General features: G+C 48.6%; 1 protein-coding gene across 4 annotated transcripts in view; it reads right to left on the bottom strand.

Annotated features, from left to right (window-relative positions):
- Positions 1 to 23,594, bottom strand: part of EP400 (E1A binding protein p400) — an 852,236-nt gene that overhangs the window by 586,766 nt on the left and 241,876 nt on the right. For all 4 annotated transcript variants that reach the window (XM_085634324.1, XM_085634328.1, XM_085634325.1 and 1 more), the window contains one exon: positions 10,797 to 10,963. In XM_085634324.1, the coding sequence (XP_085490450.1) occupies positions 10,797 to 10,963 (167 nt within the window). The remainder of the gene's footprint in view (positions 1 to 10,796; positions 10,964 to 23,594) is intronic.

Here is a 23,594-nt window from a genome sequence, read left to right as displayed (position 1 = left end):
ACACAGTAGTGCTTGGTAAATGTATGTATAGTGGACCATGTGGCTGCTCTACATATCTCCTCTAAAGGAATATTTCCCAGGAAAGCTATGGAGGCCCCTAACTTCCGTGTGGAGTGGGCTCTTGGAGGAATTGTTAGTGTGCGCTTAGCTTTTTCATAGCAAATCTGTATACACTTAACGATCCACCTAGCTATTCCTGCTTTGGAAATGGGGTTGCCTTTGTACTGTGGAGAAAATGCAACAAACAGTTGTTTTGTTTTCCTGAAATGTTGTGTTCTGTCAATATAGTACAGGAGAGCTCTTTTGATATCAAGTGTGTGGAGCATTCTCTGATACATTCTCAGGATTAGGATAAAACACTGGTAGTTCTATGGATTGGTTCATATGGAACTGCGAAATTACCTTGGGCATGAAAGTAGGGTTGGTGCGTAGTACGACCCTGTTAGCATGAACCTGTATAAATGGCTCTTGAATGGTTAGTGCCTGAAGTTCACTAACTCTTCTTAGGGAAGTAATGGCAACTAGGAAAGCTACTTTCCATGTTAGAAATTGAATCTCACAAGAGTGTAGAGGTTCAAAAGGTGGTCCCATCAGTCTGGTGAGGACCACATTAAGGTTCCAGACTGGTGAAGGAGGGTGTCTTGGAGGAATCACACGTTTGAGTCCCTCCAAGAAAGCTCTGATGGCAGGCACTTTGAACAGTGAGAGGTGCTGCCTGTTCTGAAGGTAAGCTGCCAGTGCGGTTAAATGTATACGGATGGAATTGTATGCGAGATTGCATCGGTATAAGTGTAATAGATAACAGATAATGTTTTGCGTTGATGCATCCAGCGGATTGATGTCATTATTTTTACAATAAATGACAAATCTTTTCCACTTAGCCGCGTAGCAGGCTCTGGTAGTGGGTCTCCGTGCCTCCTTGATGATATTCATACATTCTGGAGGCAAGTTTAGGTAGCCAAATTCTAAGATCTCAGGAGCCAGATCGCCAGGTTCAGCTGTTGCGGATCTGGGTGCTGAATCTCGCCATGGCTCTGCGTTAAAAACGTGGGTGTTAGCTGTAGTCGTTGATGCGGTACCACGGAGAGTTCCAGAAACGTGGTGTACCATGGCTGGCGTGCCCACGTTGGAGCAACCAGGATGAGTGTTATCGAGTGTTGCCTTAGTTTGCGTGCCACCAGCGTTATTAATGGTGCTGGGGGAAAAGCGTACGCAAATCTGCCTGACCAGTTCATCCATATTGCATTGCCCTGCGACTGTGGATATGGGAACCTGGCGGCAAAGTTTTGGCATTTTGCGTTTTCCCTTGTGGCGAATAGGTCTATCTCTGGATGACCCCACCGTTGGAAGTACGGTTGGAGTACTGATGGATGTATCTCCCACTCGTGTATTTTTGGGCTGTGTCTGCTGAGCAGATCCGCCATCTGGTTGTCCTTGCCCGGGAGGTGTTCCGCCATGAGGAACATGTTCCTCTGAATGGCCCACTTCCACATGCTCTGAGCCAGATGAGACAACTGTGGAGAGTGTGTTCCTCCCTGCTTCTGTATGTAGTACATGGCAGTCATGTTGTCCGTCCGGATCAACACGACTTTGTTGCACAAGTGTACTTTGAATGCCTTCATTGCCAGGAAGATTGCCATCAGTTCCAGAAGGTTGATGTGCATCTTCTTTTGCTGTGTTGTCCATAGTCCCTGCACTGTGTAATTGAGTACATGAGCTCCCCATCCCTGGAGAGACGCGTCCGCCGTCAGTATGATTTATGAGACAGGCTCTCGGAACGGTCGGCCCTTGCAAAGGTTTTGTGGATTCCACCAATGCAGAGAGTTGTATGCCCGACCGCTCACCAACACTAGGTCCTTCAATTGTCCGTGAGCCTGATTCCACTGACGTGCCAAGCACTCCTGAAGCGGGCGCATATGTAACCTCGCGTGCGGGACTATGAAGATGCAGGAGGGCATCATGCCTATCAACTGCATAAACACTCGTGCCGGTAGTGAGTGTTGAGGTTTGAACTTTGTTATGAGCAACTGCATGCTGTTGATCCTTACTGAATTGGGCTGTGCCTTGGCTGCCAGAGTGTCTATGGTCGCGCCTAGGTACTGCTGTACGTGGGTGGGTTGAAGGTGGTACTTTGGATAATTCAGGGAGAAGCCAAGGCTGTGAAGAAGGTGAATGGTGTGGGTTACGTGGTTGGCACACTGCTGGGCCGACCATCCCTGGATAAGCCAGTAGTCCAGATAAGGAAAGACATGTATGTGCTGTCTCCTTAAGTGCACCGCCACTGTTGCCAGGCACTTGGTGAACACTCTGGGTGCCGTTGTTACTCCAAAAGGGAGGACTTTGAACTGGTAATGTTGGTTGAGAACAGTGAACCTGAGATATTTTCTGTGTGATGGGTGTGTGGGTATATGGAAATACGCATCTTTGAGATCTAGTGTCGTGAGAAAGTCTCCCTGTTTGAGCAACGGCAGCACCTGTTGCAAGGTGAGCATGTGAAAATGCTCTGACAGAATGTAACGGTCTAGAGGTCTTAAATCCAGTATGGGTCTGAGAGACCCGTCCTTTTTGGGGATCAGAAAATACAGTGAGTACACCCCTGATCCCTGTTCTTCTGCGGGCACGAGTTCTATGGCTCCTTTTTGGAGCATACTGAGAACTTCCTGGTGGAATAAGTGCAAGTGCTCTGCGGACATAGGACGGTGTCTTGGTGGTATGTTTGGTGGAGTGGATGTGAGCTCCAGACAATAACCGTACTGGACAATGTCTCTCACCCACCTGTCTGTAGTGATGGACTTCCAGACCGGCAGGAACTCCTGGAGTCTCCCCCCGACAGGTGTTACGTGGTCGGGGGGCAGTGACAAGGAGTCACTGTTTGTTGGTGGCGGAGGACCTGGAGCTGTTGTTTCCTCGGCCTCTGCCCTTGACGTTGTTTCCACGGTATCCACCTCTGTTATTCTTATTATAGGTGGTCTGTGTACCTTGTTTAGTGTAATGCGACTGTTGGGAGTTCTGGCCTCTAGATGGTCCTCTGTTGGTAGAGCGACAAAAGGACCCACTCCTAAACTACTGTGATTGCAGAGCCCCCATAGACTTTGCAGTCTCTGTATCTTTTTTGATCTTTTCTAGGGTGGTGTCAACTTCGGGGCCAAAAAGGGAGTCAGGGTTGACAGGTTGATTGAGTATCGTCGTCTGTATCTCTGGTTTGAATCATGAGATTCTCAACCAAGCATGCCTTCTTAACATGACGCTGGTGTTAATAGCCCTAGCTGCAGTGTCCGCCACGTCAAGAGCGCACTTAATGGAAGCATTGCTTATGAGCTTCCCTTCTGTAATTAGTGACTCTGCTTCTTCCTTAAACTGATCTAGGAGGTGCTGTAGCAGTGTCTCTAGGGTATCATAATGCGCCCTGTCGTATCGAGCCAGAAGTGCCCGAGTGTTGGCAATTCTCCAGATGTTAGCTGCCTGTGCAGCAACTCTTTTTCCTGAAGTTTCCAAGACCTTAGACTCCTTGTCAGGGGGAGGAGCATCACCCGTTGTCTGTGAATTGGCTCTCTTCCGAGCATTGGACACCACCGAGTCCAAAGGCAACTGGCTTCTTATGTAGGTAGGGTCCACAGGAGCTAGCCTATATTTTTTGTCAATCCTAGGGTTTAGTACTCTCGCCCTTGTGGTCTCCTTAAAAATGTCATTAGCCGGTTTTAGGACCCCCTTCAGCATGGGCAGAGTCTTAACAGATCTCTGAGGTAGAGAAGGTATCCATCAGAAAATTATCCTCAATAGGATCAGTGTGGAGCTGTACATCATGATTTTTAGCTGCTCTCTCAATCAGGGCATTGAAAGCAGCAGTATCCTCAGTAGGAGATGATTTTACCACATACGCCTGTGTGTCTGGAGGAGTATGTGGGTCCCCTGTACCAATATCGTCCACCCAAGGTTGGTTTTGATCTTCAGGGTCAGTGTCCATAGGATAAGTGTCCTCAACATCACCAGCATCCGCTGCATCCACATCAAATTGTGTGGGTGTGAAGGACTGAGGCTCCTGGTCATAATATTGAACATGTTCTACTAGAACTGGTGACGTGGTCCTCTTCTTCTTCAATGGAATTTTGTATGGCTCCATTGATTTCTCTGGCAGTATCTTTCTTTTATATATTGACAGTCTACCAGTCTCCGCATCGATAAACTGCCTTGGCTCCTCATCCTCCTGAGGTACTTCAACAGCTCTGTCCCATTGGCATTCCTGTTGGTGCTTCAACAGGTTTCTTCGGGTCGACCCCCTTCTGCGGCTCGAGACCCTTCTTTGCGTCGAACATCTTCGGTCGTACCGCCGGTGGTAGTCCGAATTTTATGTGCGTCGACACGATGTGAACTGTGCTGACCGTCTTCGGCTGCGGGGGTGCTTTTGCGCCGAGCATGGAAGCCGTGTCGTGGATGCGGAGTAACGACTCCGACACCTTCTTCTTTAGGAAGGGAGACGGTGTTGTTGAGTCGACACGTTCCGTCGATACCCTTTTGGACGTGGCATCTAACCCCGAACCAGACGCCGTGTTCTCGACACGAGGACCGGGATAGGTCGGCCGTCGCGAGGCGCTCTGTATTTTTGTGTCGACGATCCTCGGCGCCGATTTTTTCGGGTCGGCGACCTTGGTTGTTGGCGCCGCCTTCGGCTCGACGTCCCCATGAAGTCTCTGTGCGTCGACGGCCTTCTTTTGTTTGTTCGGCTCCGAGGGCTTCGAGGCCTTGTTGCCGATGAGAGACTCTTTCACTTTCGAGGTAGGTGCCTGTGCCTTCAGTTTCGATTTCGGTTGATCGAATGATGGCGCTTTCGATACCGATGGCTCTTTAGGGTAGTTCGTAGCCGGGCCTTTATGCGGGGCTGCAGAACGAGAGGAATGATCTTGGGTAAGGCCTTGTGGCGATCCCTCGACCTGAGCCTTATCGAGTGCCTCTCTGGGCCCTGTACCGACATGTGGGCCTAGCTCATCTTCTGAGCCATCCTCGTTGGCCCCAAGGGCCTCCTCGTCGTCTCCTACCTCTTCGACGACACCATCTTCCTGTTCGTCTACTATACGCTCGTCTTCGGCAACATAGTCAGATTCTCGCTCCGAAGCCGGATCCGAGAGCTCCCCCCGAACTTCAAGGTCCACGACCTCCTCATCTTCTGTCCCGAAGATGTTGTCCGGGTTCGGTGTCGCTTTCTGCGCCTCGAGCCGAGCTGCTCGACGAATGCGAAGGGTCTTCTTCGTTCGAAACCTGGAACACGCCATACAGGTGGCTTCGTCGTGGTTTGGAGAGAGGCACTTGTTGCACACCGGGTGAACGTCGAAGCGAGCATATTTAGCGTTGCAAAGAGGGCAACGCTTAAAGGAGCTATTCGATGACTTTGGTTCCATCGTTGATGATCTACTCGAGAACGCCCTCGACAAATATACTTGGCGCCGAACGAAAACAATACCGACGAATGTAAAGGCCTAAATACTCAAAGAGCTAAGATTAGGACTTCCGAACCCAATGGCGGAAAAAAACAATCTAAGGATGGAGGCTGATGCCCATGCGCACTGTAGTCCAGGGGAGGAGCCACCTATCTCGTGAAACTTCGAAGACTCTTCCAGGACATTAATGTGCAATCATCCGGACCCAACACTAGGCGGCGATCTATGCACAGATATGAATTCAGCAGCCCACATGCCTCGAACTTTACAATCCTTTACCTGGTGTTCAGGGTAGAGGCATTAAATGCACTTCTTATGAGGGTCCTCAAAATGAAGTCGCTGTTTTCCACATGTCCCAAAAGGTCTGAAGAGGGACTTCTTGGTAGTAGACATGACAAAAAGTTGCTCTTTGAGAAGAAAAATGAGGAAAAACTGAGCAGAGCTCAGGGAGACTCCCTTCACACGACCTGCGGTAGAAAATCTGAGGGTCTGAGCCTCTGAGGAGAACATTCTGGAGGGTGCTAACGCCTGATTGGTTGGAGTTTGGACTATTCACAATGACTGTAATATGTTATAAAAGTGACAAGTTTTTTCTATCTAACAGCTCTATGATTCAATGCTACTCTATGTTTTTTTCTTACCTTCTATGGTCGTGTTATTGCTACATTGCTATGTTATGTACCGTGGGACTCCCACTTCGACGACGGGAATATTCAAGCATGTGAATCTATGAAAGACACCCCAATACTAGAGAATAGGGGGTGTACCCACCCCACGGAAGGGACCCATTGGTCCCTAACCTCTACCAACCCGTAAAGCCCCTAAATTTAGTATTTCGGAGCACCCTGAACCTTCCTTCCTCAGATCCAGCAACCACAAGAAAAGAAGGACGTGAAGTCGTGCAGAGCTAACAAGAGGACGACGCCCACTGACTTGGCCCCAGCCCTACAGGCCAGTCTTCCCTCGAACCTGCTCCTGCGAAACCCCGGCGTGTCTAGCAGCCAGCAACCTCAAAAACCCTGGAGGACCTGCCTGCATTCACTTTCCAAGCTGTTTCTCCCGTGAACACCGGACGTGTTTAAACTGTAGCTTCTGGTGCCAGCCAGAAACCGCAAATCCAGCACACTCTGCATCTGCCGTGCCCCGCCCATGTTTGAGTGAACAAACACCACAAGGAGAAAATCCGATGTCCAAAGGCATTCCTGCACCCGACGCCCCACGGCCTTGTGTGCCCAACCCAGCTGTGCCTAATTATCCCTCTACATCTCAACTTACCCCTCGAAGTGGTGGTCACTCCTGGAAGATCCGCGTCACCGAGCCTGCAGTGTTTCTTTGTGATGGAGGATCCCCATTGAAATCAACAGGGCACCCGACCTCAAATCAGCACCCTGCACCCGGCTGCCCTAGCGCCTCTGAGGGTGCCCCTTTTGTGCTAACTTGGTCCCCAACTTATCATGACCCTAGGAGCTTTACTCCCACAACCCTGAGGCCTGTTTGCCAGCCGCCACCAACCGCAGCACCCCTATCCTCCATAGTATAACATTGGGTCTCAACACACTGCACCCGGCCGCCAGAGTGCCGCTGAGGGTGCAACAACAGTGCATCACTTACCCTGGGAGACCCCTGAGGCTAACCCCAGAACCCTAACTCAAAAGACCGATTACTTACCTTGAAACCGATAACTAATTTTCCCTCATAGGATAACATTGACATTTTTCTCCCAAAAAGTTTCAAACTGTCGACTTTTGAAAACTACAAATATTCCTTAAAAATCAGCCAAATAACCAAAATGCATTTTCTCAAATGTTTTCAGGAAATGTCCCAGTGCTGAATCTAGGATCCAGCACTGTGTATGAAAAAGTATCGATAACATAACTTACCTGCTAAGTGATTCTTCTCCCGTAGGATAACATTGGTGATTCTATGTGAAAAAGTTTCTAAGTGTCAATTTTTGAAATGCAATAACATTCTTTAAAAATAGTACCTTTAACCAAAACGCATTTACTCACCTATTTTCAGGAAATGTCCCAGGGCTGAATCTGATGCCAGTGTGGGATTTACTGTAAGATGCACAACAGAGGGCATCTTAGAGATGCCCCCTGAACCTAACCTACAATCCACGTCTTGTCTGAGGGGCTGCCTAGGCTGCCACACAGCAGACATGTTGCTGGACCCCTGGGTAGAGAGCCATCTGCTCTCCTGGGCGTGCAACAATGCACATCCTGGGTGAGGTGCGAAGTCTCTCTCCCCCCCCCACCTCCCTCCATCCATCCCCCCGGAGGCATTCCGCCTTTGTGAGCTTCTACAGGCCACTTGCTGCACCCAGCAACTGGCCCCTACCGGTTCTCAACCCGCTCTCTGGCAGGAAGACTGGCCGGAACCCCAAGGAAGGACAGGTGGTGTGCCAGCCTCTGCCAACCCCACCCTTCAGGTGGGGGAGGCGAGGTGAGGCACGTCCCCGGCTCTCACTATCTTCAAGATGGGGAGCCCTGCCCAATCAGGACTAGGCCACTGCCCCCCTCCCACAGGAGAGTGGCAGGATAGGAGGTGGTCCCTGCCCTTTACCTACCTGTAACGCCCCTAAATTTAGTATTTAGGGGCACCTTGAACCTTCCTTCCGGAGATTCCAGATTCCGAAACAGCAAAGAAGATCAATAAAACAGAAGACCTGCCGTGCAGCTGCTAAGAAAAGGAAGACACCAACTGCTTTGGCCCCAGCCCTACCAGCCTGTCGACCCTCGAACCTGCTCCTGCTAAATCCCGGCACCTCCTATGGCCAGCAACCTCACAAACCCCGGAGGACCTGGCTACCTTGTGACCCTGAGCATCTGGGACTCCCATGAGCAGTTGGTCTGCTCAAAGCAAGTATCTAACCCCTGGCATCAGCCAGGAACCGCAAACCCTGCCCACTCTACATCCGCCAAGCCTGGCCTGTGCTGGAGTGGACAAAGACCCTGAGGACGTCCCCCCCCAGCGACTGGGACCCCGAATCCAGCACCCAAGGACCCACCTCGACGCTCCTGACGACGCCTGCAGCCTCAGAACCAGGGACCCCCCCCAACCGCGATCAACAGAGGGTAAGATTACCCGACACCAAAAGGCACCCCTACACCCGGCGCCCTGCGGCCCCCTGTTCCCCCTGTGCCCAACTCCTGGGTACCTACCTATCCCCCAACAACCCAACTTACCTCTCGAAGTGGTGGTCACACCTGAAGAATCTTCGTCCCCGAGCTTGCAGCCTGTTCGTCCTTGAGCTTTTCCATTGCAATCCATTGAGCGCCCGAAGGCTCTAAAGCACCCTGCACCCAGCTGCCCGAGTGGCTGTGGCAGTGCAAATTCTACTCCTACCTACTACCCCATTTGCCATGAGCAAGTGACCAGGAGCCCAGCTCCCACAGCCACGTAGCCTGCTAGTCAGCAGCCACCAACCAAGGGCCCCCTGCCTCCCATAGGATAACAATAGGCGTAACTCACTCTGCACCTGGCTACCCCTGTGCCGCTGAGGGTGTAACAACTGTACTTACTTGACCCTGGGAGACCCCTGAGTCTATGCCCAGAACCTTAACTCTGCCAGTCGAGTACTTACCTGAAAGCCGATGACCTACATTTTCTCCATAGGGTACCATTGACTGGTTTCACTTGGAAATTCTTCTAAGTGTCGAGTTTTGAAACTTTAAAATATTCACTGAAAATTAGCCAAACGACGAAAACAAAATTACTCACCTGTTATCAGGAGAGATCCCAGTGCTGGATCTTGGTGCCCAGCACTGACTCTGAAAAGTAATTACAATTGTACTTACCGATAACTTGATTTTCCTCCATAGGATAACATTGCCTGGTTTTTGCCAGAAATTCTTCTAAGTATCGACTTTTGAAACATACAAATATTCCTTAAAAATCGCCTGTGTAACAAAAATGATTTCTTTCAACTGTTTACAGGAAATGCACCAGGGCTGAATCCAGGATCCAGCTCTGAGTAAGAAAATCATACGCAAAGTAACTGAAATTGCATTTACTTAAAAACTCCCATTGAGCTCAATGTTATAATTGTGTTTGAATTGTGTTGCCTATTGCAACAATTGCAACTATTGCATTTAAAAGTCTATTGCTTATTGAAAGTATACAACTACAGCATTTTATTCTGAGAAAGTATTTTGATACCTATTGTTGGTTCTAAAATAAAACTACTATATATTTTTATATACAAAACCATTGGCCTAGAGTATAGTTATTGAGTGTGTGAGACCATTTGCTGACTGGGTGTGTACAACAAATGCTTTACACTGTCCTCTGATACTGCCTTACTGCTCAACCAAGCTTTAGAGAGTAAGGTTGTATCTAACTGTAACCTCTGGGGACTGTGGACTCTGTGCACACGGAACCTTACTTTGGAGATATATATATATATATATATATCCTCTAAGGGGTAGCACAATAAGTGCTGCAGCAGCCCTTAGAGGCTTTCCCTGGCCACAGTGCCCTTGGTGCCTGTGGTACCATTTACAAGGGACTGACATGTGGCCAAAGAGTGACAATTGGGTTTTGTCTCAATGCAGTTTAGGGAAAGGACATAGGCCCTGGGTACCTGATTGGCAGGAACCCTGGCCAAACTCGGTCAAAGTACATCAGTAGTTTGGCAAAAAATTGGGGCAACCATGCAGAAAGAGGGCATTTTCTTACACTGTGAATCTGAATCATTCAAGGAAGCAGAAGGTGTCTCAGTCACCATCAATGCAGTCTAGCCGACAGGCCAAAAACAGGCTTAGGTAATATCTTAAGAGCAATATCAGAAACATGCCATTATCTCAGACAATATTTAGGACATCATGCCTCCCCCAGTATCATCATTCCCCCAGAGGGAGCTTACCTACAACTGCTACTTTGAAGAGGAACAGAAATTGTACTTTACCATCTCCTTCGCTTGCATCATCGATTCATATGGGGTAAGGATTCTTTATTGCCTTATACTCCAACCATACCCGCAGCCTCACCAGCAAACTTATCACCAGTGTATGAAATTACAACCTTAAACAACTAATGGCAAACTCCAATAAAAAGGGCTCCAACCAGATGCAAATTATTAACGTCACTGGAGAAGCCACAATAATAAACATAACATTTGCCAACTGAGATCCAAGCTTTGGTCCTCCCCAGGTTATTCAAACACTCAGTTCAATGTCTTTGAAAGCTCAGCTCTTCAAATCTAATTGTCTAATAATTTATTAAATTTTCTGTACTGTTGGACTCTGTTCGCGTACAGCGCTATGTGGACCACACAGCGAGTTTCATACTTTTAAAATATGTTTGTGGAAATAATAATGATAAATATTCATTGTCCTGGTTAAACAAAGAAGACAGAATTACCTCTTTGGTTTGATCTTGACTGAAACAGGCCTGGGTGGTGGGTCAGGAGCACTGTGAATCTCCTCAATAAGCTTCCGAGTCACCTTCAGTTTTGGCAGCGCGTCAGCTTCATGGCGGCTCATTTTATTCTCTATACCAATCAGATCAAAGAGGGACAAGTCCACACACTAGATAGGGCAAAGAGGAGAAAAATTATTCGAATGCACTATTATACCCCTAGATGAAAATGCATGGATTGTATTATTTACTAGTACAATAATAAAATGTAACATAACATAAAATTCATAGCAGCTTTTGAGCTAGTTTTTAAACAGTCAAGAAAAACCCAAGCTCTGCTTCACTTATGGACATCAACCACTGCTATAGCATACACTGCTATAGTTGTCACTGCTACAGCATAAACATTTATGAGCATAAACATTTATGACAGCAGTGAAAATAAATGGGTCTCATTAACACTTGTTATTTACTGCAGGTGTACTAGTAAACACACATTCACATACATATAAATACAGAGCAATGCTGAAATTGCAGTTTATTACGACAGTAGAATGAACTTGTGTAAGAAACTGGCTCTATATATACTGCACCAAAGTGAAGTACAGCGAGTATAGAGTCCAAGAGTCCCCAAAGGTAGGCAGAGGTTAAAGTTAGATAGAACCTTACTCTCTATTTGTGGTAGCTTGGTCGAGCAGTAAAGCAGTATCAAGAGGACAGTGTAAAGCATTTGATGTACACACTCAGTCAGCAAATGGACTCACACACTCAAGAACTGAACTCTAAGCCAATTGTTGTTGTATAAAAAATATACTGTTTATTTTTTAGAAACAAGCAAGCCTGGAACAGGTAAGCATCACATACATTTCAGTAATAAGTTACTGGGTATAGAACTGTTTGAAAATGCAATAGGAATTGTACTTTGTTTGATTTACAGGGGAGCAGTAGAATGCAAGACTTAGCAAATACAGTACATTGGAATGAATAGGCCTTTTCAGTATATTGCAGGTAAGTTACTTTTACTTTACTTTTTTAGGTCTCGCCTGCGAACGCAGCGCGAAGCGCTGCTGTAGCAAGCGAGATCTATTGTTGCTGACTTGCCTCGGAAGTGGGACAGGAGATGTGCACGCGCAGGCTTTTGGCGGATTTGAGTTGGTGTACGCGCCTACAGCCACGGGGCGTGCACATCTCCTGTCCCCCTTCCCTCGCAAGCCAGCATGCAGTTTCACTTTCGTCAACACGCACGTCCTAGGCAGCCTCATGCTATTTAATATTTTTTTTTAAATGCGCACGCGCGCTCCAAGCACTTCCCGGCTCTTGTTTATGGAGGGAGGGTGAACAGGAGCAAGCAGCAGCACAGACAAGCTCGCCCCCGCCCCTCCCGAGAGCCGTAGCAGAGTTCCTGTAGATTATTGAGAGCTCGTTCTGCTGCACACACATCTCTGGGAAGGCTGCACGTCACAGGCATGAACATCATTGGGGCCAACCCAGCCTCTCGACCTTCTGGAGTCGGCAAGATGAGGACTGTCCGGTGATAGTCACACCTGTTACAGAAGCGTGCAAGTCAGCAGCGCAGTTTGTGGAATATGTGGTGTGAACGCTCAATGTGTCGAGCGTAGGTGACGCCTGGTTCACTAGCCGGAGACACGACACGCGCTTTTGATACACAGAAGGTCAAGGGTGACTGCTGCTCGCACATCCAAACAGCATTTTATTTTATTTTAAGTATTTCTGAAGAGTATTATGCATTTTAGGAATCTCGATCCACACCAGCAACCTAGATTCGGATGAGTTGGATAGAAGAAATCGCAAGGTAGAGATTGTTCACAAGGGTTGAATGTGAGTGCAGGCGCGTTCTGTTCAGGGGAGCAGTCTGACCTAAGCAGGCGGGTGTTCTGTCCATTGCTGCGTTTTTGGTGCCTGCTGCACTTGAGAGCCACAGGACCACACAGACAGCAGCCCGCTGAGAGGAGGATCCGGGCAGGGCTTTAGATGCTGAGGAGAAGGTGTGGACGTTGGAGCGGAGGACATGAGCGGGGCAATGTGCGGGTCTAGGTTTCATAACTTCTTCAAGCTTTGAACGCAATACATCTGCGTGATTTGTAAGAATGTAGGATGAGATGTGGAAAAGAAAGGGTAATCCCAGCAACTCTGCTAGACAATGGCCGAGTCAGTCACCGTTTCCTGTATGAAGGAGTTTGGCTTGAATTAGCTACCTATGTCAAATGCAATTTAAAGTCATGTTTCTTTGTGAATTACAAATATGCTGCAGCAAGGATAACGTTTGTGCAGAGTGAAACAAGGACTCTATGGCTTGTGCTGATGGCATGCAGAAATGTTCTCGGGTTTAATAAGATATGCGTCTAAGCGCCTAAAACTCGGTGGGTTTGCAGCACTACAATTCGAATCAAATATAGCCCTTTACCTTCACAACGACCATTTCACACTGGCTCTGACATGCTGCTTGCAGCTGGGTCACTTCATACAACACAGCAGGACACACTGACATGCGATGTAAGCATTGTCATGTTACATGCCACAAACTCGGTAACAAAGCACAGTGACAGTGGCTCAAAAGGGGTGCAGAAAGGGGTCAGAAGGGCGCTGCTCGTCTCCGATGGCCAGTATGAAAAGAAGCCTCATTGCCCCCACCAAGGTTACCCGTATCGAGATGAGTGGTCTGTTTGGGCCTAAGATGCGTCACTCAGTGTCGCGGGGCGTAGAGATCATTGGTGCAGCAGGTGCAGTGGCACCGGGCCGAGATGAGCAGTTTGGGCCGAAGCTGTGTCTCTCACAGTCAGTGGTCGTAGATATCATTGATGCTGCAGGTGCAGTGGCACCGGGCAGCGATCAGCAGTCTGCGCCGAAGCTCTGTCTCTCACAGTCAGGGGGCGTAGATATCAATGGTGCTGCCGGTGCAGTGGCAACGGGCCAGGATGAGTTGCCTGTTTGGGTCGAAGCTGTGTCTCTCACAGTCAAGGGGCGTAGATATCATTGGTGCAACAGGAGCAGTGGCACCGGGCCGTGATGAGTAGGTGAAGGTGCATGGCCCCTATTAAAGTGAAACAGCGGCATGAAGGGCTTTTACAAAAAAAAGCATTTGTTTATCAACTTGACAAGCAGATGCTTTTTTTTGTAAAAGCGCCCCAAACCGCACTTTCACTTTAATGGTGGCCAGACCCATTTCTTTAGACGCGGCTCGTCTAAAGAAAGGAGCGCAGCTGGCATTAAAGAGAAAGTGCGGCATGGGCGTTTTTACGAAAACAATCATTTGCAATGCAATAGGTCTTGCATTTGCAAGAGTTGAAGCTATTGGCATTGTAAATGACAATGCCGTTTACACAAAACACATAAATAAACGGCATTGCAATTTACAATGTCAATAGATCAAACTCTCGTAAATGCGAGACCTATTGCATTGCAAATGCTTGTCTAACTCAGTGCTGGATGCCTAGATTCAGCACTGGGACATTTCCTGTAAACAGGTGAGTAAATGAGTTTTTGTTATTCGAGCGATTTTTAAAGAATATTTTCAAATTTCAAAACTCCACACTTAGAAACTTTTTGGTGCTGTGTATTGAAATGAATAGATTTTGTCAACAAATTGCAGGTAAGTTACTTTTACGTTACTGTGAGAAAGTGGCTCTTTATAAACTGTTCCCAAATAGGTACAGTGTGTACAGAGTCCACACTCCCTAGAGGTTTGGCAGAGGCTAAAGTTAGATATAACCTTACTCTCTAAAGTGGTAGCTTGGTCGAGCAGTAAGGGAGTATCAGAGGACAGTGTAAAGCATTTGTTGCACACACTCAGTCAACAAATGGTCTCACACACAATAACTGAACTCTAGGCCAATGGTTTATATATAAAACATATATGTTTGTTTTATTTTAGAACCAACAATAGGTATCAAAATATACTTTCTCAGAATGAGATGCTTTAGGTATATACTTTTGCAATCTGCAATTGGCTTTTGTAGAAAGTTACAGGTTGTTGCAATAGGCAACACAATTTCAAACACAATAATGCATTGAGTTCAATGGAAGTTTTAAGTTATTTGCAATAGATTACTTTCAGGATTACTTTTGTAATTCAGGACTGGATCCTAGATTCAGTCCTGGGTCAGTTCTTAGAAACGAGGGATAAAAGTCGACTTAGTTGCTGTTATGATTTTTAGGCAATATTTTGCTATTTTAAAAGTTGACACTTAGAAGAATTTTCATAGAAAACAGTTAATGATTCCCTACGGAAGAAAATTCAAGTTGCAGGTATAGTACGTTCGTTACTTTTGTAATCCAGTACTGGGTGCCTAGACTCAGTACTGGGACCTCGATCTAAAAAAGGTAAGTAAGTAAGTTTTCACAGTTTGTACGATTTTTAAAGAATATTTGAAGTTTGCAAAAATCGACAGAAGAAATTTCACAGAAAAACAGTCAATGATTTCCTGGGTTACTGGTAAGTACGGTTGTGAATATTTTTCAGGGTCAGGGAGGGCACCAAGATCCAGCACTGGGATCTCACCTAATAGCAGGTGAGTATTTTCGTTTTCGTCACTCGGCTGATTTTTGGTGAATATTTTAAGTTTTGAAAACTCCACACAAGAAATTTCAGAAGAAACCAGTCAATGTTACCCTATGGAGAAAATTGAGTTATCGGCTTTTGGGTAAGTACTCGACTGGCAAAGTTAAGGTTCTGGGCACAGACTCCAGGGTTTCCCAGGGTCAGGTAGGTACAGTTGTTACACCCTCAGCGGCACAGGGGCAGCCGGGTGCAGAGTGAGTTACGCCCAATGTTATCCTATGAGAGGCAGGGGGGCCTTGGTTGGTGGCTGCTGACTAGCAGGCCAAGTGGCTGTGGGAGCTGGGCTCCTGGTCACTTGCTCAGGGCAAATAGGGAAGTACATAGGTGTAGAGGTAACACTGCCAGGGCCACTTGGGCGGCTGGGTGCAGGGTGCTTTAGAGCCCTCGGGCGCTCAATTGATTTCAATGGGAAAGCTCCTGGTTGGAAAAAGGCTGCAAGCTCGGGGACAAAGATTCTTCAGGTGCCACCACCACTTCGAGAGGTAAGTTGGGTAGTTGGAGGATAGGTAGGTACCCAGGAGTTGGGCACAGAGAGCCGCAAGGCGCCGGATGCAGGGGTGCCTTTTGGTGTCGGGAAATCTTACCCTCTGTTGATCGCGGTTGGGGGGGCACCTGGTTCTGAGGCTGCAGGCTTCGTTAGGAGCGTCGAGGGAAGTCCTTGGGTGCCGGACTCTAGGTCAGTCACCGGGGGGCCGTCCTCGTGGTCTTTGTTCACTCCGGCACAGGCCAGGCTTGGCGGGTGCATAGTGTGCAGGGTTTGCGGTTCCGGGCTGGTGCTAGGGATTGGAAGCTGATTTTGAGCAGAGCCTCTGCTCATGGGAGTCCCAGTTGCTTAGAGCCAAAAGGTAGCCAGGTCCTCCGGGGTTTGTGAGGTTGCTGGCCACAAGAGGTACCGGGTTGTAGCAGGAGCAGGTTCGAGGGTCGACAGGCCGGTAGGGCTGGGGCCAAAGCAGTTGGTGTCTTCCTCTTCTTAGCAGCTGCACGGCAGGACTTCTTTCTTCTTGATCTTCTTTGTATTTTGGAATCTGGGGAAGGAAGGTTCAGGGTGCCCCTAAATACTAGATTTAGGGGCATTTCAGGTAGGTAAAGGGCAGGGACCAATGGGTCCCTGTCCTGGGGTGGGTACACCCCCTATTCAGCCACTCTCCTGTGGGAGGGGGGCAGTAGCCTAGTCCTGATTGGGCAGGGCCTCCCATCTTCAAGATGGTGAGCGCCCGGAGATGTGCTTCACCTCGCCTCCCCCACCTGAGGGGTGGGGTTGGCAGGCTGGCACATCCCCTGTCCTTATTTGGGGTTTGCGGCCAGGCTTCCCGCCAGGGCGGGGGCTGCAAGTGGCCTGGGGAAGCTCACAGAGGCGGCATGCCTTTGAAGCTTCCCCCTGTCCATCCTGGTGGAGGAGACCTAGCACCTCGCCCAGGATGTACATTGTTGTAGGCCCAGGAGAGCAGGGGCTCTCCTACCCAGGGGTCCAGCAACGTGTCTGCTGTGGGGCATGTAGGAGAGTAGGGTCTGCTTTCTATGTTCACCCCCACTTTTTGCTTTTGCTTTACTGGTTTTCGACTTAGATGTGGCTGTGGGCCTGCTAATCAGACCCACAGCCCTGCTGTTCTCTCTCTAAATTAATACTATGTACTTTAGGTGCATAACCCATTTGGATAGGATCACCTTATTGGCCCCTGTACAGTGTACCCTAGGTACCCAGGGCATAGGTGTACCCTAGGCCTACCAGGGGCTGCAGCATGTATTGTGCCACCCCTGGCCTGGCCTTCCATTTTGACACAACTGGCTGATCACTCAGCTGGGGCAAGGTCGTGTAATCACCCCTTGCTTAGGTGTAGTATTCCTATACCTAACTTACATATAGACACATGTGTACCTATCAGTCACTCCTATGGCAGGCCTTGACAATCCTGGAGGCAGAGTGCTTGGTAACATGTGAGATGGTGCTCTAGCATGAGCTGAGCCTGTCTGCAGCTTTCGGAACCTTGTCCTTATAGCTGTTCTATGATATAGCCTACCATATACTCTTAAAGTGCCTTATAATCTTAGACGGTTATGGTAACTATGGTCTGGCTTTATCAAAACATGTCGTGTAAGGTGTCTAACACTCGGGAATAATACCCCCATGCCATTTCTGGACATGAGAATATTATTCCCCCCTTCTAGAGGGAAAGACATGTTAAAATCATACTTCAACTGTTAGCCTCTGACCAAAGCCTCAGCATCACAAAATGGATGCTGCTGCCACGACACAAGTCTGACCTCCTGCAGCTGGGAGTGATCCCAGCCAGGGAGGCCTGGACAATAGGTTTCCTGCTTGGGGAGGTGCTAGCACCTCTCCAGACAGCCTTTAGTGTATTGGGGCAGGGTGGGCTGAAAGGAATGAGACATGCCTGGGGCACACAAGGTGTTCCTTGCATAGTCAAGTTCAAACCGGCGCTGGGGCACTCCAGCCCCAGCTCTGGCGCGAAACTGGACAAAGGGAAGTGGGTGTAACCACCCCCTCCCAGGTCCCACCCATAAGGCGTGACCTAGCAGGTATCCCAGACCCCCAGGTTAGTATAAGAGTGGGAGTTGGGCCTCAAGACTTTAGATTATCCTGAACCTGCAACTTGAACAGAAACTCTGGACCTTCGACATTCGACGAAAGAAGAAGACTGAAGAATCTCCCTTGTGGCCAAGGAGTGGCTACCCTGTGCAAACAGGCACCATCAAGAGACTACCCTTTGCTTTGTGAAACGTTCGACGAGGAACCGACTGCAGAGCCCGACCAGAGCCTTGATTTCCAGACTTCTCCGACCCTCATCCACATCTGCAGCAGAGCTGAGATCCGTGGAGGCGACGAGCGACGTGGGACCGGCTACCTGGGAAAAGTGGCTAGTAACTTACAGCGCAGCTTCTGAGGTACCCTCGAAGCTGTGCACCGGGGATTGAGAAGCCCCAACCCCAAGCACCATCTGCACCGAAGACCAGCCCCCCACACTCCACGAGTCCTGCGTGGGGCCCTTCAGCATTTTCCTGCTTGCCGCGTCTGTCCGGTTGCTTGCCCGCTGGCTAGTGGCCTTTGTGACGACGCTCCCTGAAATCTTCTGCGCTGGTTTGGCTCCTCCAGACTGGCTCCCGCTTCTCTGCAAAGAAGAAGCACCCCAGACCTTCCTGGTCTGCACCAGAAGCAAGTCCTTTGTTCTTCGTGGGTTCCGCTTGCCAAGGCTTGGTGAGTCCTAGTCCAACTTAGACGCCGCCGACAGCAAGAGCCTTCGTGGGACAGCTCGCCTCCTGGTCCTGGTCGTCCTCGACGCTTCCTGGTCCTCCTGGCTGCAGCGACAAGCTTCACCTTCACCTGCAACTCTTCACGACATCGCCTGGTTCCTTCCTGGTTCCACGTGGTCACTGGCTAGTGACCTGGACTCTGTCCCCTCTGCTTGCAGGTTTCTTCTCTTCTTGATCCCAGCCTTGGGATCCACCGGACACTCTCCCCTGACTGCCTGTCAGCATCTTTCTTCAGGCATCCATAGGAGTCGACGACGAAAATGACGCATCTTCACCCCTATGCACCCGCAGCCTGTGGGCTAGGTAACTTGGGTACTCCGGTGCTCATCAGGATAGTGACTATCCTAGTGTCTAGTTTTCAAGTCTCAACTTCCTAGCTACTCCGGAAGTGTCCTAAATCTATCTATCTATTTCTAAACTGTAACATTGCTATTGACTTCTACGCATTGCGCGTGAGTGTTTCCACTCTGCACACGAATCCCGTGGGCCTCCCACTTCCTAACTAACGCTAGTGTAGTGTAGCCCCAGCGATTCCCTAGGCCTAGGCCTATTCTATTTCCGTGACAGTGGTTCTTATACCACTTATTTAGTATATGGTTTGCGTGGCCCCTAGGGCCTAACTGTATTACTTACCTGTGTGACTTACTGTATGCATTAATAAGACTGTGTTGTACTTACCTCTAAACTCATAAAGAGTGCTGAGGGTTTGCTTAGAATAAATACACTTTATTTTATATATATATCTGTTGTGGTGTCCTTTCATTTGGTATTCAAGGGATTATATATGGTATCACAGCTGGCTTCACATGCCATTCAGAGTTTAGCCTAAGACTGCTCTTGTCCATGCTACCACTAGGATAGCTGGTCTATAAGGTTGACTTTACAACCAATCACCATAAGGGTATTTGGACTGATATAAGGTGTACACTATAACTAGTGACATCATACATCAGGCCAACTTCTCACATTGGTGAGCAGCGGTTGGGATCTGAGCTTGCTGTTGTAATACCATTGTAATCTTGAGATACTAAATTGAAAGATCACACAGATATTGTCTAGGTACATATAACATAGTTTATAATACTTAAGTCCTACTGGACTTAGTGGTTGTAGGTTGAAGGGAGTAACACACCCTGACTACAACTACTAGAGAGGTTTAGTAGAAACAACTAGTGTAGGTAGGTGCACACACCACACCCTCACTAGATCATGCCTCTGGGAGGAGATCAAGTAGATGCTCTCCCAGGAGGGTCAGGTCTGCAGAAGACCCCCTCTAGGTATGATACCTTAACATTCCAGGAGATGAGACAATTGTGTACCTCCAGAGGAATAAAACAGGGTGCAAACCCTACCCTCCTTCAGTTAAGACAACTCCTAGAGGAGTATGATGCTCAGAGGGCATCTCAGGCAGGTGCCCTAGGCACAGAGGAGGGTCTACCCACCACAGAGGAGTCAGATGGGGCTTCAGATGGGGAGGTAGACAGCCAGAGCCAAGTAAGGAGACTTAGCCAGGCTAACTTAAGTTTACATGGGAGTTTGCATGGGGTCCCCCCCATACAGACCCACAAGTAGACATTCACAGAGAAGCAGGAGGGACAGGTCCCCTTCAAGGGAATCCATCCACTCCCATGTCTCTAACATCTCTAATGCTTCCTCTCACAGGGGAATGACTTCACCTGAGAGAAAGGAGCATGCAGCCAGAATGAGGGAGGCTAATCTGAGGATTCAGAGGGAAGAACTTGCCCTTGCCAAAGAGAAGCTTGCTCTGGCTAGAGAACAAAAGTTAAGTGGGTTAGAACCCACTGGTGGCAGCAACATTCCTAGAGATAGAGACAGGCACTATGATAATAGAAACCTGAGCAAGATTGTCCCTCCCTACAAGTGTGGGGATGACATCCACAAATGGATAACTGCTTTGGAGAGAGCTTGCAAAGTACAGCAGGTACCCCAAAGTCAGTGGGCAGCTATCTTGTGGCTCTCCTTCTCTGAGAAAGGAAGAGACAAGCTCCTCACAGTTAGTGATGAGGATGCAGATAATTACACTGTCCTGAAGAGTGCTCTGATTGATGGGTTTGGCCTAACCACTGAACAATACAGGTTGTTGTTCAGGGATACCCAGAAGACACAGACTCCGGACTGGACTGACTTTGTAGATTGTGCCACTAAGGCTCTGGAAGGCTGGCTAATGGGAAGTAAGGTTAAGGACTATACAGGATTGTATAATTTGATCATGAGAGAACAAATACTTAACAACTGTCAAAACCAGCTATTGCATCAACACCTGATTGATTCTGATCTGACTTCTCCCCAAGAATTGGGAAAGAAGGCAGATAGATGGGTCAGGACTAGAGTTAAGCAGAAAAACCAGAACCAGGGCGGTGATCAGAAAAGGCAGACCAGAAGGGTAATGAGCAGAAACAAAAAGACCAGAAGTCTTCACCAGGCCCCCAAAAGGCTCAGGGGGAGGGTGGTTCCAAAAAGGATAAGAAGAAAGAAGGCCAAAAGAAACCATGGTGCAACTATTGTAAGTCTACCTCACATTGGTTTAGTGAGTGCACCAAAAAGGATAAGCCCCCAGCCACCATTGCCCCTAAGGCAACTGTACCCCCTAGTTCAGGTGTAAGTGGTGGTTCCCAGCAAAAGGGTGTAGTAGGGTTAACCCTGGGAACTGAGGAGGATTCTGGCCTAGTCAGAGTACCTACTCAGGCTGTCCTGATCTGTGATGGGGACTTAGCTTTGTCCTCTACTGTAGGCCCCAGTAACCTGGGCAAGTACAGACAGACACCTTTTATCAACCAAAGAATGGCTCAGGCCTACAGGGACACTGGAGCTAGTGTCACAATGGTGACACCTGCTTTTGTGGACCCTGGACAGATCATACTAGGTGAGAATTACCTAGTGACCAACGCTAGCAATGCCACTACCTCCCATAGTGTGGCTATTGTTAACTTCTCCTGGGGAGGGGTAACTGGCCTCAAGAAAGTTGTTGTTAGTTCAGACCTTCCTGTAGAGTGTTTACTGGGCAATGATCTTGAAACTTCAGTTTGGTCTGAAGTGGAGTATAGGACCCATGCAGAAATGCTGGGGATAGATGCACATGTCCTTGCTGTGACCAGGTCACAGGCCAAAAAGTGCAACACTGAACAAGTGCTGGATCCTGAAACTATGGACCAGTCACAATCCAAGAGAAAGAGCAGTAGGGTTAAGGCTGTGCCTTCCCCCCTGCCTCAGGTGGTGGATCAGCCCTCCCAGGAGGATGATTCTGAGAGCCCTGAAGGAACTGTCCTAGAAGAACTTGAACCTGATCAGGTTGAGTTTCTTGGGACAGGGGGACCTTCCAGGGCAGATCTGAGGCAGGCTCAATTAGACTGCCCCTCTCTTGAACCCCTCAGACAGCTGGCTGCTGCTGAGGCTGCAGGGAATGCTCAAGGTACCCATAGAGTGTATTGGGATGAAGGGCTACTGTACTCAGAGGCTAGAGACCCCAAGCCTGGTGCATCCAGGAGGTTGGTCATACCACTGAAGTTCAGAGGCTTCCTTCTAACCTTGGCCCATGATATTCCCCTTGCAGGACATTTAGGCCAGAACAAGACTTGGTACAGGCTTGTCCCTCACTTTCACTGGCCCCATATGTCAGAAGATACTAAGGAGTTTTGTCGCTCCTGTGTCACCTGCCAAGCCAGTGGCAAATCAGGTGGCACCACAAAGGCCCCCCTCATACCACTACCTGTGGTGGGGGTCCCCTTTGAAAGAGTGGGCATAGATATTGTAGGACCAATGGACCCACAAACAGCATCTGGGCACAGATTCATACTGGTGATAGTGGACCATGCCACCAGGTACCCAGAAGCAATTCCCCTGAGGACCACAACAGCTCCTGTTGTGGCAAGGGCCCTGCTTGGAGTATTCTCCAGAGTGGGCTTTCCAAAGGAGGTCATTTCTGACAGAGGTGCCAACTTTATGTCAGGATACTTGACTGCAATGTGGAAGGAGTGTGGTGTTAACTATAAGTTCACCACACCCTATCACCACAGTGCAATGGGCTTGTTGAGAGATTCAACAAGACCCTAAAGGGAATGATAAAAGGATTACCAGATAAGCTTAGGCGAAGAGGGGACATCCTTTTACCCTGCCTTCTGTTTGCTTACAGAGAGGTCCCACAAAAGGGGGTTGGCTACAGCCCTTTTGAGCTTTTGTTTGGGCATCCTGTAAGAGGACCCCTGTGTTTGGTGAAGGAAGGATGGGAGAGACCTCTCAGACAACCCAAACTAGACATAGTGGATTATGTACTTGGTCTCCGCTCCAGGATGGCAGAGTATATGAAGAAGGCTTCTAAAAACCTTGAGGCAAGCCAAGAACTCCAAAAAGCTTGGCATGACCAAAAGGCTGTACTGACTGTTTACCAGCCAGGACAGAAAGTGTGGGTGTTGGAGCCAGTGGCCCCAGCAGCGCTCCAAGACAAATGGTCTGGACCCCACACTATTGTTGAGAAAAAGGGAGAAGTCACCTACTTGGTGGACCTTGGGACTCCCAGAAGCCCCCACAGGGTGCTTCATGTCAACAGATTGAAGGCATATGTTGACAGGGCAGACATGGGGCTACTCATGGCTACAGATGAGGGGCAGGAGGAAGAGAGTGACCCTCTCCCAGACCTGTTGACTCAGAACCCTGATGATGGCTCAGTTGATGGTGTGGTCTTTTCTGACAGCCTCACTGTCCATCAACAACAGGACTGCAGACAAGTTTTGCAGGCCTACAGACATATGTTCTCTCTGACCCCAAGTCAGACAAACTGGTGCACCCATGAGGTGGACACTGGTGACAGTCTGCCTGTGAAGAGTAAAATCTACAGGCAACCTGACCATGTCAGGGACTGCATAAAAGTTGAGGTACAAAAGATGTTGGAGCTGGGAGTCATTGAACCTTCAGAGAGCCCTTGGGCTAGTCCTGTA

Source organism: Triturus cristatus, chromosome 11, assembly GCF_964204655.1.
Source record: "Triturus cristatus chromosome 11, aTriCri1.1, whole genome shotgun sequence".
Classification (NCBI taxonomy): Eukaryota; Metazoa; Chordata; class Amphibia; order Caudata; family Salamandridae; genus Triturus; species Triturus cristatus.
Note: the sequence above shows the minus strand (reverse complement) of the source record. Positions and strands in the feature narration are given on the sequence as shown.